Genomic DNA, 13,989 nt, shown 5'->3' with positions numbered 1-13,989 from the left:
GCCTCCCGGGTTCACGCCATTCTCCTGCCTCAGCCTCCCGAGTAGCTGGGACTACAGGCGCCCGCCACCTCACCCAGCTAGTTTTTTGTATTTTTTTAGTAGAGACGGGGTTTCACCGTTAGCCAGGATGGTCTCGATCTGCTGACCTCGTGATCCGCCCGTCTCGGCCTCCCAAAGTGCTGGGATTACAGGCTTGAGCCACCGTGCCTGGCCTTCTTTTTTCTTTAGACTTCTCTTCTCGCTTCATTTCATTCATTTGATCCTCATCGCTGATACTCTTTCTTCCAGTTGGTCGAGTTGGTTACTGAAGCTTGTGCATTTGTCATGTAGTTCTTGTGTTATGGTTTTCATCTCTATCAGTTCTTTTAAGATCTCTGCATTGATTATTCTAGTTATCCATGCATTCATTCTTTTTTCAAGGTTTTTAGTTTCTTTGTGATGGTTACGTAGTTCCTCCTTTAGCTCTCAGAAGTTTGATCGACTGAAGCCTTCTTCTCTCAATTCGTTAAAGTCTTTCTTCGTCCAGCTTTGTTCCATTGCTGGCGATGAGCTGTGTCCCTTTGGAGGGGGAGATGCGCTCTGATTGTTTGAACTTCCAGCTTTTCTGCACTGCTTTTTCCCCATCTTTGTGGTTTTTTCTTTGGTCTTTGATGATGGTGACATACTGATGGGGTTTTGGTGTGGGTGTCCTTTCTGTTTGTTAGTTTTCCTTCTAACAGTCAGGACCCTCAGCTGTAGGTCTGTTGGAGTTTGCTTGAGGTTCACCCCAGACTCTGTTTGCCTGGGTATCAGCAGCAGAGGCTGCAGAAGATAGAATACTGCTGAACAGCGTGTGTTGCTGTCTGATTCTTGCTCTGGAAGCTTCATCTCAGGGGTGTACCCTGCTGTGTAAGGTGTGAGGTGTCGGTCTGCACCTAGTGGGGGATGTCTCCCAGTTTGGCTACTCAGGGGTCAGAGACCCACTTGAGCAGGCAGTCTGTCCATTCTCAGATCTCAACCTCTGTGCTAGGAGATCCACTGCTCTATTCAAAGCTGTCAGGGGCATTTACCTCTGCCAAGGTTCCTGCTGCTTTTTGTTTAGCTATGCCCTGTCCCCAGAGGAGGAGACTACAGAGGCATGCTGGCCTCCTTGAGCTGTGGTGGGCTCCACCAAATTTGAGCTTCCCGGTGGCTTTTTTTTACCTACTTAAGCCTCAGCAATGGTGGGTGCCCCTCCCCCAGCCTCACTGCTGCCTTGCAGTTAGATCTCAGACTGCTGTGCTAGCAATGAGGGAGGCTCCGTGGGCGTGGGACCCTCTGGCCCAGGTGTGGGATATAATCTCCTGGTGTGCCGTTTGCTAAGACCCTTGGTAAAGCGCAGTATTAGGGTGGGAGTTACCAGATTTTCCAGCTGTTGTGTCTCAATTTCCTTTGGCTAGGAAAAGGAATTCCCTTTCCCCTTGTGCTTCCCAGGTGAGGCAATGCCTCGCCCTGCTTCAGCTCTTGCTAGTTGGGCTGCACCCGCAGACCAGCGCCAACTGTCCGACACACCCCAGTTAGATGAACCTGGTACCTCAGTTGAAAATGCAGAAATCAACCATCTTCTATGTTGCTCACGCTGGGAGCTGGAGGCTGGAGCTGTTCCTATTTGGCCATCTTGGGTGCACCCCTATCTGCATATAATTCTTTGTTTTTCTCTGGGGTAAATGCCTAGAATGAAAATTGCTGGTTGTAGGTAAGGTACTGTTATCTTTACAAGGAACTACAATATGGATTTGTATTGCTATCACATGAACATGCACTTTCTTGCTGACCAAAGCTTTGGACACTGTTTCTGGTATTTATTGGCCAACTATACATCTTCAGTGAAATACCTATTTTAATGTTTTCCTTTTTTTGGTCCATTATAACTGCATTTTCTGTATTATAAACATTTTTTTTTTTTTTTCTTTTAAGAGACAGAGTCTTGCTCGGTTACCCAGGCTGGAGTACAGTAACATGATTACAGCTCACCACAACCTCAAACTCCTGGGCACAAGCAATCCTGCCACCTCAGCCTCCCAAGGAATTAGGACTAAGACTAGGACTACAAGCACATGCCACTATGCTTGGTTAATTTCATTTTTTGTAGAGATAGGGTCTCATGTTGTGCAGCGTGGTCTTGAACTCCTGGCTTCAAGCAATCCTCCTGCCTTGGCCTCCCAAAGTGCTGGGATTACACAGGTGAGCCACCATATCCAGTCGGTTTCATTTGTTTTGTATCATAAATTTTGTAATTTTAGTGATTTTGTTTGGTTCTGTGATTTGAGTAAGTTTTAAATTATGGTGTAAAGATCAAGTTGCATTTACAAGTATCATTATTGATACAGTTTGCCTGTGTCTCCACCCAAAACCTCATCTTGAATTGTAATCCCCATAATCCCCACGTTATGGGTGGGACCAGCTGGAGGTAACTGGATCATGGGGGGCAGTTTTCCCCATGCTGTTCTTGCGATAGTGACTGACTGTCATGAAATCTGTTGGTTTTATAGCATCTGGCATTTGCCCTGCTGCACTCACTGTGCTGCCCTGTAAAAAAGGTGCCTGCTTCTTTGCCTTCTGCCATGATCTTATGTTTCCTGAGGCCTCCCCAGCAATGCAGAACTGTGAGTCAATTAAACCTCTTTCCTTTACAAATTACCCAGTCCTGGGATTTTCTTCTTACTAGTGTGAGAATGGAGTAATACAATTATCTTAGCATCATTTTTGAAAACAATTATTTTTCCATCAAATTACCCTGAAACATTTGTCAAAAAACAACTGATGACATTCAGTTACAACTCAGAGAAATAGAGAGCAGGCAAGAGCACTGCTCTCTATCCATGAAACAAGAAAACAGTTGGGAAGGCTTTAACTTTTCTTCAGTGCACCAGATGTCTGAGGCCAAAGAGCAAAAAAGCTATCTGGAAAACTAGGTGGTTGTAGGGAGAAACAAAGATCCAAGCAGTTGTTTAACTGAGAGAAAGAATGCCAAATGCCATAGAAAGCGACTCCAGTGGGAAAACTAAACAACATGAAGTATCAGGTAGGTAACTGTGGCAGAGATATAAAAACTATAACAAAATTAAAATGCTAAAAATGAAAAATACAGTAGCATAAATAAAGATTGCCTTCCAAGTGTCCATTATTGTACTCAACACTACTAGGAAAGAATCAGTGATGTTGAAGATATAGATACATTTGCTTGTGTATTTGTGAGAGACACACACAGAAAAGAGAGAGGGAAGTTTATTGGTTGACACTGGCTTCTTTGAAAAGAAGCAGTTTAGTAACAATGGCCTTTACTAGACAGACATGTTAGAAGGCAGCAGGAGAAAGGGAATGTGGTATCAGATATTTTCCATAAAAGGTTTGTTATTAATATTCATGTGGCAAAGTGTAGTTGATGTCAAAGTAGTTATAAAGCAAGGGGAACACAATTCTCTTATAGCAATGTTGAGGTCTAAGAAACATATAAAACAAATACCTGGTAAGTACCATGCACATATACACACATAAACAATCAATAACTCACAAAACACTCACATATTTGCAACGCTGCTTTTCAGTTTATGCAATTTATTTCTTGTTCTTTTTAAGCTTTTTATTATACTGAATGTCTATTAATCAATGTTACATTTCATTAAAAGTTTTGATATTATATATGAAACAACAGTTCTGATATAGCAATATCTAGATAAAGGCTATTACTTACCTTTCTTAAATTGATAGATTTTTGCCCTTGTAACAAGCTCTGATATAAAATATGATAATTTGTTGAAAATTTTACACATTCAAAATTAAATTATCAAATATTTAATGAGATTCTGGGTGTGTGTATGTGTGTGTGTGTGTGTCTGTGTGTGTGAAGAATTTCCTGTATTTGTTAAAATGTCAGATTTCTTATGATATTACCTGTCCGATGAGGAAGACTTGGGAATAAAAGCCATGGTCACTCAGGATGCTGTCTGAGGTTTGTCCTATGTGACTTTTCTGACATACAGAGTTCAGATGTCCCGAAAAATCGTACTTGTGAGTTTTATTATGTGAGGATTGTTGAGTTTCTGTCAGTATCAAGTATACCCAAACCTTTAGAAGTTCAGCAGAGAACACATTTATTTCCTCACTGCAAAAAGTCCAACTGTGTACATGGAGGAAAAAACTCCATGCCACAGGGTCTTTCTCTGACCTTGGTTCCTACCATCTTGTATTTTCTATCATCAGAGCCTGAGTCGCAAGTTTTTCCTCCATTCCATTCTAATGAGGGATAGAAGAAAATATTGAGAATTTTGCTGATGTATTTAAGACCTGTCTGTCATTGACCCCCATATTCCACTAGCTAGAGGGTAACAATATGACCCCATTTATATGACAGAGCGGTTGAGAAATTTAGGCCAGGCATGGCATGAGAGAGAAGTGAAAATGATTACTAGTGGACATTTAAATAGTTATTATGTGACATATAGGGATTACCTCTGTGTAAGTGAAAATGAGGGTTGACATGGCAGAAGAATTTCCCACGTCCATTAACTTCATTTCTTGTTTAATATACTATGAGGTCTCTCTCTTGAATGTATTTTCTGCCGTACTGACTTTTCATTAAAGTTTATCACACATTTACTATATTCTAGCTTTTGTCATTGTGTGATTGATGATGAAAGAGTTTTGATTGTCGGCACAAAGTTTTCACATTTTTATTACTTTCTCAGAGCTCTTCTGCACCATGAGTTTTCTGAGGAGTGAGTTCACATGAGTATATTCTATATTCATTATCTTTATAGGGTTTCTTTGCTGGGTGAGTTCTGTAATATCCATGGAAGACGGTGCTCTGGCTGAAAGAATGCCCATATAAAATACATTTCAACAATTCATCTTCTATTCTTTGACATTGGTGGAGGCTGAAATTGTAGAGGAAATTCCAGTGCTATGTTAACAGTTCTCTCCTGTGTGTTCATTTATGTATTGTGAGGTTTGATTTCCAGCTCAGAGTTTTTTCATATTCTTTATATGCATATGTTTAATCCCCTGGGTGGGCTTTCTGATGTTCTCTAAGGCTTGATTTTTGACTGAAAGTTTTTCCACATTTACCACATTTATAGGGTTTCTCCCCTGTGTGAGTTCTCTGATGTACTCTGAGATTGGATTTCTGACTGAAAGCTTCCCCACACTGATGACAATCATATGGTTTCTCCCCAGTATGAGTTCGCTGATGTTTCCTTAGGACCGACTTCTCACTGAAAGCTTTTCCACATTCATTACATTCATAGGGCTTCTCCCCAGTGTGAGTTCTCTGATGCCCTCTGAGATTTGATTTCTGCCTGAAAGTTTTTCCACACTCCTCACATTGATAGGGCTTCTCCCCAGTATGAGTTCTGTGATGTACTCTGAGGTTTGATTTCTGACTGAAAGCTTCCCCACAATGATTACATGTATAGGGTTTTTCCCCTGTGTGAATTCTATGATGTCCTCTGAGTTGTGATTTCTGACCAAAAGCTTTTCCACACTGATTACATGTGTAGGGCTTCTCCCCTGTGTGTGTTCTATGATGTTTCCTCAGGCCTGACTTCAGTTTGAAAGCTTTCCCACATTCATCACATTTATATGGTCTTTCCCCTGTGTGAGTTCTTCGATGATTCCTTAGGCCTGACATATGGCTGAAAGATTTCCCGCATTCATTACATTCAAAAGGTTTCTCCCCTGTGTGAGTTCTCTGATGCACTATGAGGATTGACTTGTAGTTAAAAGATTTCCCACATTCATGACATTCGAATGGTTTCTCCCCTGTGTGGGTTCTCTGGTGTATTCTTAGGCCTGACTTTGCACTGAAAGCTTTCTCACATCCATCACATTGATACGGTTTCTCTCCTGTGTGAGTTCTCTGATGTTTTCTTAGGCGTGACTTCTCACTGAAGGCTTTCCCGCATTCACGACATTCATAGGGTTTCTCCCCTGTGTGACTTTTCTGAGGCCAAATCAAGCGTGAATTAATAGAGCAGGATTTTCCACATTCATTATACTCACAGGGTTTTTCCCTTATGTGAACCTTCGGATGTACACTGAAAGTTGCCTGGTAGCTGAACGTCTCTGTACATGGGTTATAATCAGAGTATTTATCTGTTGCATGAGTTCTCTGATGCACTGGGAGGGTTGAATTATGGTTGAAACGTTTTCCATATTCAAAGGGTTTCATCCCTATATGAACTCTATGACATTCTCTAATATGTGACTTTTGGCTGAAAGATTTCCCTCCTGTTGGAGTTTTGTGAGTGATCCTACAGAAACAATTTCCAGTATCATTAAACTCATAGTGACTCTTCTCTGGATGAATGTTCTGAGGAATAATAAAGGTTGATTTATCATATTTGTTTTCCCCAAATTTATTGAAATTGTAAGATTTTCCTTTTGGGTAGGTACTTTCAGATGTAACAAGGGCAGCCTTTTCAAGAAAAGCTTTTCCACTTTCATTATATTCAAAATCTTGCCCCAAAGTCTGAATTGTCTGATATTGAATAATGTCCTCCTTATGACTGAGGGTTTTCACACTTTTACTATAAGCAAAAGATTTCTCTTGAGTGTTAGTTCTGCCATCCTTAATACTGATGAGCCATTTGTCACATACATTATGCTCATGAGCCTTTTCTTTTGAATACTGACAGCGCGGGGCTGTCGGGCTGAGACCCCGGTAACCAGACCCCACAGTGTCACATTTACAAGGCATCATTCTTGCAGGAAAAATGTTGATGTCCCGATTATGTGGTTTTCCTGAAATTTCTTGCTCTGTAGTCAATAATTTATTGGTGAATAAAACTTGCCAGAAATGTTTGCCTTGATTTTCTGGGCTCTTCTCTGAGATTTCATCAGGTTGGGAGTCTTCTAAAAATGATAAAATTAAACAAACTTTATGATATTTAACACATTTCTTATGGAATGGGACATATATGTATATATATGCCCTATTATGTATTTGATTCCTGAGTTTCTGGCTCAGTTTCTCAACAATAAAGTAATTTCAAGTATATTCCCTATATTCCCTTTTAGCTTAAAGTTTTTTTGTAGTAGAAAAAGAAATGGGAAATGAATATACGTCTGTATTTGGCATCTTAAAATAAAAATTTCAAAACTGAATAGAGAAGGGGATATAAATCAACAAAATGACTGCAAATGGTGTATATGTAAGAGCATTGGATCCTGGGAACAGGAAAATCAGAGAATGGGATGAATAAAAAAAGGATTACCAAAATGAAGTAGATAACAACAAAAATCAATGGATTAGTGGTTTTATCTGAGACAGGGTTTGCCTTAGGGAGTAACGCTAGTCTAGATTCTTATACAAATATAAACTACAATGGTAGGATAATCATTAGCCTACAATAGTCCAGTTGGAGCTCCATTTCCTTTCTACATATCACAAAATAAATTTATAATGGCACCAATTTCCTCATGTTAAAAAAAATACTACTGTAGACCACATGTTAATTCTGTCTGTATTATCATCAAAGGAACACAAATGTGTAAGTGGAAATGCAAAATTGATGGGAGTTAAAGTCATTTTTCCACCTAGATTGGATTCACTGCTCTGCCCTAGCTCTGGTGACTTGGTTTATTGTATCAGGGTTGTTCAAGAGTGAATCTTTTTTTTTTTTTTTTTTTTTTTTTTGAGATGGAGTCTCACTGTCGCCCAGGTTGGAGTATAGTGGTGAGATCTTGGCTCACTGCAACTTCTGCCTCCTGGGTTCAAGTGATTCTCCTGTCTCAGCCTCCTGAGTAGCTGGGATTATAGGCATGTGCCACCATGCCTCGCTAATTTTTGTATTTTTAGTAGATATAAGGTTTTGCCATGTTGGCCAGGCTGGTCTCAAACTCTTAATCTCAGGTGATCCACCTGTCTCGGCCTCCCTAAGTGGTAGGATTACAGGCATGAGCCACTGCACCTGGTCAATAGTGAATCTTTCTAGATCATCAAATCTTAACTTTTGTCTTTTCGGTTTGCTCACTCTTTTCCCTAAAACCAGCCTTGTCTTTGTCCAATCCTTAATTCTGTTTTCAATCTACTTTTTAACATTGCTAGTTTTTATTGACTGTGAGAACCTTAAGGATCATATATTTTAACCTGGACTTTAAAACTTTACACGTATCCTTTATATTTATTTATCATAAGTTTCTTGTGTATATTTGACTGCTATTGCCCTACTGCTACCCACATTCCATGCAAAAATGTCAGCCCCAAGGCTTTAAATACACTGCCTTAGTGCCCTAAGAGATACTCAGGAAAAGAAGGTTTTACACTAACTGCAGGCTCATTACATGTTCTAGCTATCACTGCAATAGCCCACAGTCTTTTCTGCTCTAGTCTTGACAGGATATCACCAGTAAATAGTATATTGTCAGCAACAGTCTTATATTCTTTCTCTGAATCACTCTGCTTTTTAGCCTTAGACCTATGTAGATTCTAGCTGCCCTTCAGGCAACGCAAAGCATTTCCCAAATTACATACGCACAAAAGGCTTCTTGTGTCTTCCCACAAATGTAAGGAACATTTATTTGCAATCTGAAAGTAGTTACTGTCTATATTATTCATTTTAACAAGGGATATATGGATAGTACTCATATATCTGACACTCATGATTTTTTAAGAAAGTTACCATCATTCAAATTAGGGAGTATTTTAAAACTTACCTCATGTGCACAGTTAAATGGCATTTTCTCTTTCTTAGTTGTACGTAAAATAATAGTTCACTTTTTAATCAATAGCATTATTTTATGCAGCTTTGTTCTCCTTTACAAAATATAACCTTCATTCTGATATACTTTATACCTCTCTGTAATATAAATGAAGACAGTGACTCTTAAAAAGCAGTGTGCCTCAAAATTACCTCCTCTTTCCTACACAAGTGCTCAGACCCAATGCTAACCTACACCTGATTATTCAAAAGTCTCAGAAATTTGACTTGGGTGTTTGCATTTAGGAATAATGTTTTTTGAATGAATCAATAAGAAATACCTCTCCCAAGTGGCTTTGAAGTTAATACACAATATTATTAAAAATACTTACATGTTATATTGCATGGACTCAATATATAGAAGAGTAAAGCAGAGACCATTCTTTTTAGTGGATTATAATCCAGGTAGGAATGCAGCTCATTCAATAACTATGTGCTCTCTGGCACAGTGTTTCATTTTTTTTTTAACACATCTATCAAGTAGATTGTGAGTTTACAAAAAGAAGAGATAAGGCATACACTAAAGGATTTCAGGCCGGGCGCAGTGGCTCAAGCCTGTAATCCCAGCACTTTGGGAGGCCGAAACGGGCGGATCACGAGGTCAGGAGATCGAGACCATCCTGGCTAACACGGTGAAACCCCGTCTCTAGTAAAAAAAAAAAAAGAATACAAAAAACTAGCCGGGCAAGGTGGCGGGTGCCTGTAGTCCCAGCTACTTGGGAGGCTGAGGCAGGAGAATGGCGTGAACCCGGGAGGCGGAGCTTGCAGTGAGCTGAGATCTGGCCACTGCACTCCAGCCCGGGCGACAGAGCGAGACTCTATCTCAAAAAAATAAATAAATAAATAAATAAAGGATTTCAAACTATACCACAGAAGTAGGAATTTAAATCAAAACTTTAAGTGAGTAATAGTGCTTTCCCCCTTTTTCTAATTGAGATTATCTATTTTATTCAGTTATTTTATTGCAAGAACCACTTTCGGCTTTAAAATTTATACTAATAAATCTTATTTTTATTACATCTTTGCTTTGCGTAGTTTTCTTTTGAAACTTTCTCACTTTAAAAAACAAAGTATATAAGACTAATATAAGACTAAAAGTTTTTTCTAAGCACTGCTTTATCTATATCCCAAAGGTTCTAATATGCCATGTTTTCTTGTTGACCTTTGAAATTTTCTGGAATATTTGGACATTTTTTATTTTCTTTTTTTTTTTTTTTGCGGGAGACAGAGTCTGCTCTAGCGCCGGGCTGCGAGTGCAGTTGCCGGATCTGCAGGCTCGACTGCAAGCTCCGCCCTCCCGGGTTTCACGGGCATTCTCCTGCCTCAGCCTCCCGAGTAGCCTTGGGGACTACAGGGCGCTCCGCCACCTCGCCGGCTAGTTTTTGGTATTTTTTAGTAGAGACGGGGTTTCACCGTTGTAGCCAGGTGGGTCTCGATCTCCATGGACCTCGTGATTCCGGCCCGTCTCGGCCTCCCAAAGTGCTGGGATTACAGGCTTGAGCACCGCCGCCCAGCCCAATTTGATTTTCATTTACTCTTTGATTAAATATGTTTTTAAAGATATATAGTCCTTATTGATTTTAAGACAGACTTTAATTCTTCTCACATTGTTTGCAATTTATAGTTTTACTGGACAATACTATCTTTACTTGTGGAATTTATTGATGTTTGCACAAAATACTTTTATATTTTGTCAGTGTCCCATGGTCATTTTAAAATGGGTTCATTCTTTGTTAACAGAGTAGAGTTCTGAAAGACACATCAGATTCATTTTTATAAAATATGTTATTTATAACTTCTAGAGCAGGAGTCAGTAAACTTTTTCTGAAAAGGCCAGAGAGTGAATGTTCTCCGCTGGGCTCATCATGTGGTCTCTGTTGCAACTACTCATTTCTACCTTGCAGCATTAGCACATAAATGAACAGCTATGGCTGTGTTCTAGAAAAATCTTTCCTGACTGAAATAGGGAGCAGGTAGAATTTCCCCTGTGTCCTCATTTGCTGAGCACTAGTCTAGGATCTCAGTTGTGATCCTCTGGTTCCGGTATGAAATCAAAAAGGTAAATTAAAGGCTACGCTACCTATATGTTTCCGTATTTCCTCAGAACACTTGCGGTTTTTTGTTTCATGAAACCCGGTAATTTAGTGCACAAATATTCAAAACTCTTAAATATATTTTAAAGTTGTCTACTTTTAACATATCCTTTTAAAACTGTCTACTTTAGCATTATCAAAATGCCCTTTCTTTTCTCTATTTTTTGACCTGAATTTAACTTTAGTGTTAGTTATTGAGTTTAGAAAAAGGAGAGATAAAGTATAGGATAAAGTATTCCAAGATTATGCGATAGAAGTAGGAATTTAAAGCAAATAAAACCTGAATTATTGTAGTTTATTGCCTTAGCAATTCCTAACTGTATTTTGAACTTCTCCAATTATTTTTTAAATATACCTCTTTAACAAAATCTAATAGAATTTTCTCCTAATAGGCGCATTTAATCCACTTACATTCGTTGATATGGTAAATATGTTTGTCTTATTCTATGTTATGCCAGGGATTTGCATAGGTTTTGTATAGACAAGAGGTGATACAGCAGGCCTGAGACTGCTACTCTTAGAAAGACTTTCTTATTAGGTTTGCCCTTGGCTGGCATCTAGAAACAAGATTCCCATAACTGCTGAGGAGCTCACTGTGCCAGCCCTGTACGAACAATATGATAGAGAACACCGGTTTTCCATCTCAAAGTCTGGATTTTTGGTACATGCTAGACAGAGGGTGTCTACATGGTTAGCCCACAATAAAAATCCTGGGCACCAATTCTGGGTACACAACATTTACATGGGTTTTTGCAATTCCTTGCTTAGGGAACTGTGCTTGGGGAACTGTATGAACTCTCAGAAGCTTACGGTTTGTTTCCTATGAACTTTGCCCCATGTACCTTTTATCTTTGCTGATTTTTCTTTGTATCTTTTCACTGTATACAATTTAACCATTATTATGACTATATGCTGGGTTGTGTGAGTCCTCCTAGTGAATCAGTGAACCTTCAAGGCTCATTGAATTCAGTAACTCACCTGGGGAGTTCCTGCTTAGAAATCCTTTCTCTTTCTCTAATAACCATGGATCTTCTCCTTGTTCCAATGTGAAGATCAGTTCTGGTTTTGTAAAGCAGTACCCTATAGATGGGAAATAATTTAGCATTTGCATTAGTTGCATAGGTTCTACTGTTTCTGAATGTGAAAAAGGTACAGTTTCAGAAGGGGCATATTCAGGGTGCTCACTGGACCTTCTTTGAGGAAGTAACCAAAAAAAAAAACATTTTCTTTCTTTTCTTACTCTTTTTTTAGAGACAGGGTCCCTTTGTCACTCAGGCTGAAGTGCAGTGGTGCGACAATTGCTCACTGACGCCTCAAACTCCCGGGTTCAAGTGATCCTCCTGCCTCAGCCTCCTGAGTAGCTGGGACCACAGGTGTGCACCACCATACCCAGCTAATTTTTTAGTTTTTCTGTAAAGACAGAGTCTTACTATGTTACCTAGGCTAGTCTCAAACTCCTGGCCTCAAGCAGTCGTCTCACCCTGGCCTCCCGAAGTACAGCAGCGTGAGCCACCGCACCTGGCCAGAAAACATTCTCTTATTCTCATAAATGGTCAATCTCCTTGAACCCCTAAACTGCACACCTAAATAACATAAAATTCTAAAATGCCCAATGTCTTGGGTGTCAAGGAAGAGATTTCATGAGGACTTCCATATCTGGCTGTAACAGGGTCAAAGGAACTGACTTACTGCTCCATAACAGACAACTAAAAAAACAAACAAAATATAAAAAATGGTAATTAGGTTTTACCACGAGACAGTACAGACAGGGATCCGTGAAAGTAGAGAAACAATGAAGTGAGCCCCGTGATTATCAAAGGCTACTTGTGAGAGAGTGGCCAACCCGGAGCAGAAAAAGAGAACACCGAAACAGAGGCCGGCAGACTCGGTAAGCTGACGTGACAAAATTGGATGTTTAAGGAACCCCTGGCAACTAGAACTTGTGGGAGTAAATGCCAGTGAAGAAAGAGCTACACTGATATCAAACGCTGGAGATCTGCAGAAGGGTGTCCTGAGTACTGACTTGTATAAGCATATAAGCAAATCACTCAAGGTTAGGAAAAGACCAGTGAAAAAGAATAGGCTGAAAAATCACTGCAGCGTACACAAAGGTAGGAATGATCATTCATACCTAGTAATTTTTTACTGGGTGCTAGATATTGTGAATTTTACATTGTGAGTTGCTAGATTTTGTTGTTGATAGACAATGATCATCACCAACCAGGGTAGAAAAACCTCCTAATTAATGACCAACAGGGTAGAATAACCAGAAGGGTACTGCTTTAGAAGGGGGACCAAATTAATTCTAGACTAAAGTGAGCTCTGAATCCAACACAACAAAGCTTAAAGTGTCTCTTGACATGATCGAACTAATTCCAAGTAACTTAACTACATCCCAGAAAAGGCTCAGAAATACATAAAAGAATACAACAAAATCTAGCAACTCACAATGTAAAATTCACAATATCTAGCACCCAATAAAAAATTTCTAGGTATAGAAGACTCTTATCAAGGAGAAAAATCAATCAGTAACAACCAAATAAGAAATGGCCCATATGGCCAGGCACAGTGACACCTGTAATCCCAGTTATTTGGGAGGGCGGGGCAGGAGGATTGCCTGAAGCTAGGAGTTCAAGACCAGCCTGGGCAACACATAGAGAGACTGGAAAATAATAAACAGAGTTATCTGTGATCTGTGGTTAAATAAATTTGTAGTCTAACATATATGTAATCAGCATTCCAGAAGAAAAAAAGGAAAGGGAGAGAAAATTTTGAAGCAACAGTGGCCAAAATTTGCCAATTTTAATGATCTACATAAACCTGCAGATCCAAGAAGCTAAATAAATGCCAAGAGGAAACATAAAATCACACCCATATACATTATAATCAAATTGCTAAAACCTGCTGAAAAAAAGTAAATTTTATGCAGACAGACAAAGACATAATATGTGCAGAAGAACAAAGAAAATTAAAGCTGACTTCTTGTTAGAAATTTTACAGTCTGGAAGACAATGAAGTGACACTTTTAAAGTACTGAAAGAAAAAAAATCAACCTAAAATTCTATACTTAGCAAAGATGTTTCAGACAAAAAAAAACTGAAACGATTTATCAGCAACTGATGTGTATTACAAGAAATGTTAAATGTTCCCGACAGAAGAAAAATGGTACTATGAAAATT

At 39.3% G+C, this 13,989-nt stretch overlaps 1 protein-coding gene across 9 annotated transcripts in view; it reads right to left on the bottom strand.

Moving 5' to 3' along the window:
* Positions 1 to 3,379: 3,379 nt before the first annotated feature.
* The window catches only part of ZNF782 (zinc finger protein 782), a 70,955-nt gene continuing 60,345 nt past the window's right edge, over positions 3,380 to 13,989 (bottom strand). For 8 of the 9 annotated variants that reach the window (XM_017871473.1, XM_017871467.1, XM_017871474.1 and 5 more), the window contains 2 exons: positions 11,789 to 11,890; positions 3,381 to 6,870 (listed from right to left, as the gene is read on the bottom strand). In XM_017871473.1, the coding sequence (XP_017726962.1) occupies positions 5,015 to 6,870; positions 11,789 to 11,890 (1,958 nt within the window). In that variant the 3' untranslated portion in view covers positions 3,381 to 5,014. Of the gene's footprint in view, positions 6,871 to 11,788; positions 11,891 to 13,989 lie in introns of all 9 variants that reach the window. The other variant, XM_017871470.1, reaches the window with a different exon arrangement.

Source organism: Rhinopithecus bieti, unplaced genomic scaffold (assembly GCF_001698545.2).
Source record: "Rhinopithecus bieti isolate Rb0 unplaced genomic scaffold, ASM169854v2 scaffold_6063, whole genome shotgun sequence".
NCBI lineage: Eukaryota > Metazoa > Chordata > Mammalia > Primates > Cercopithecidae > Rhinopithecus > Rhinopithecus bieti.
Note: the sequence above shows the minus strand (reverse complement) of the source record. Positions and strands in the feature narration are given on the sequence as shown.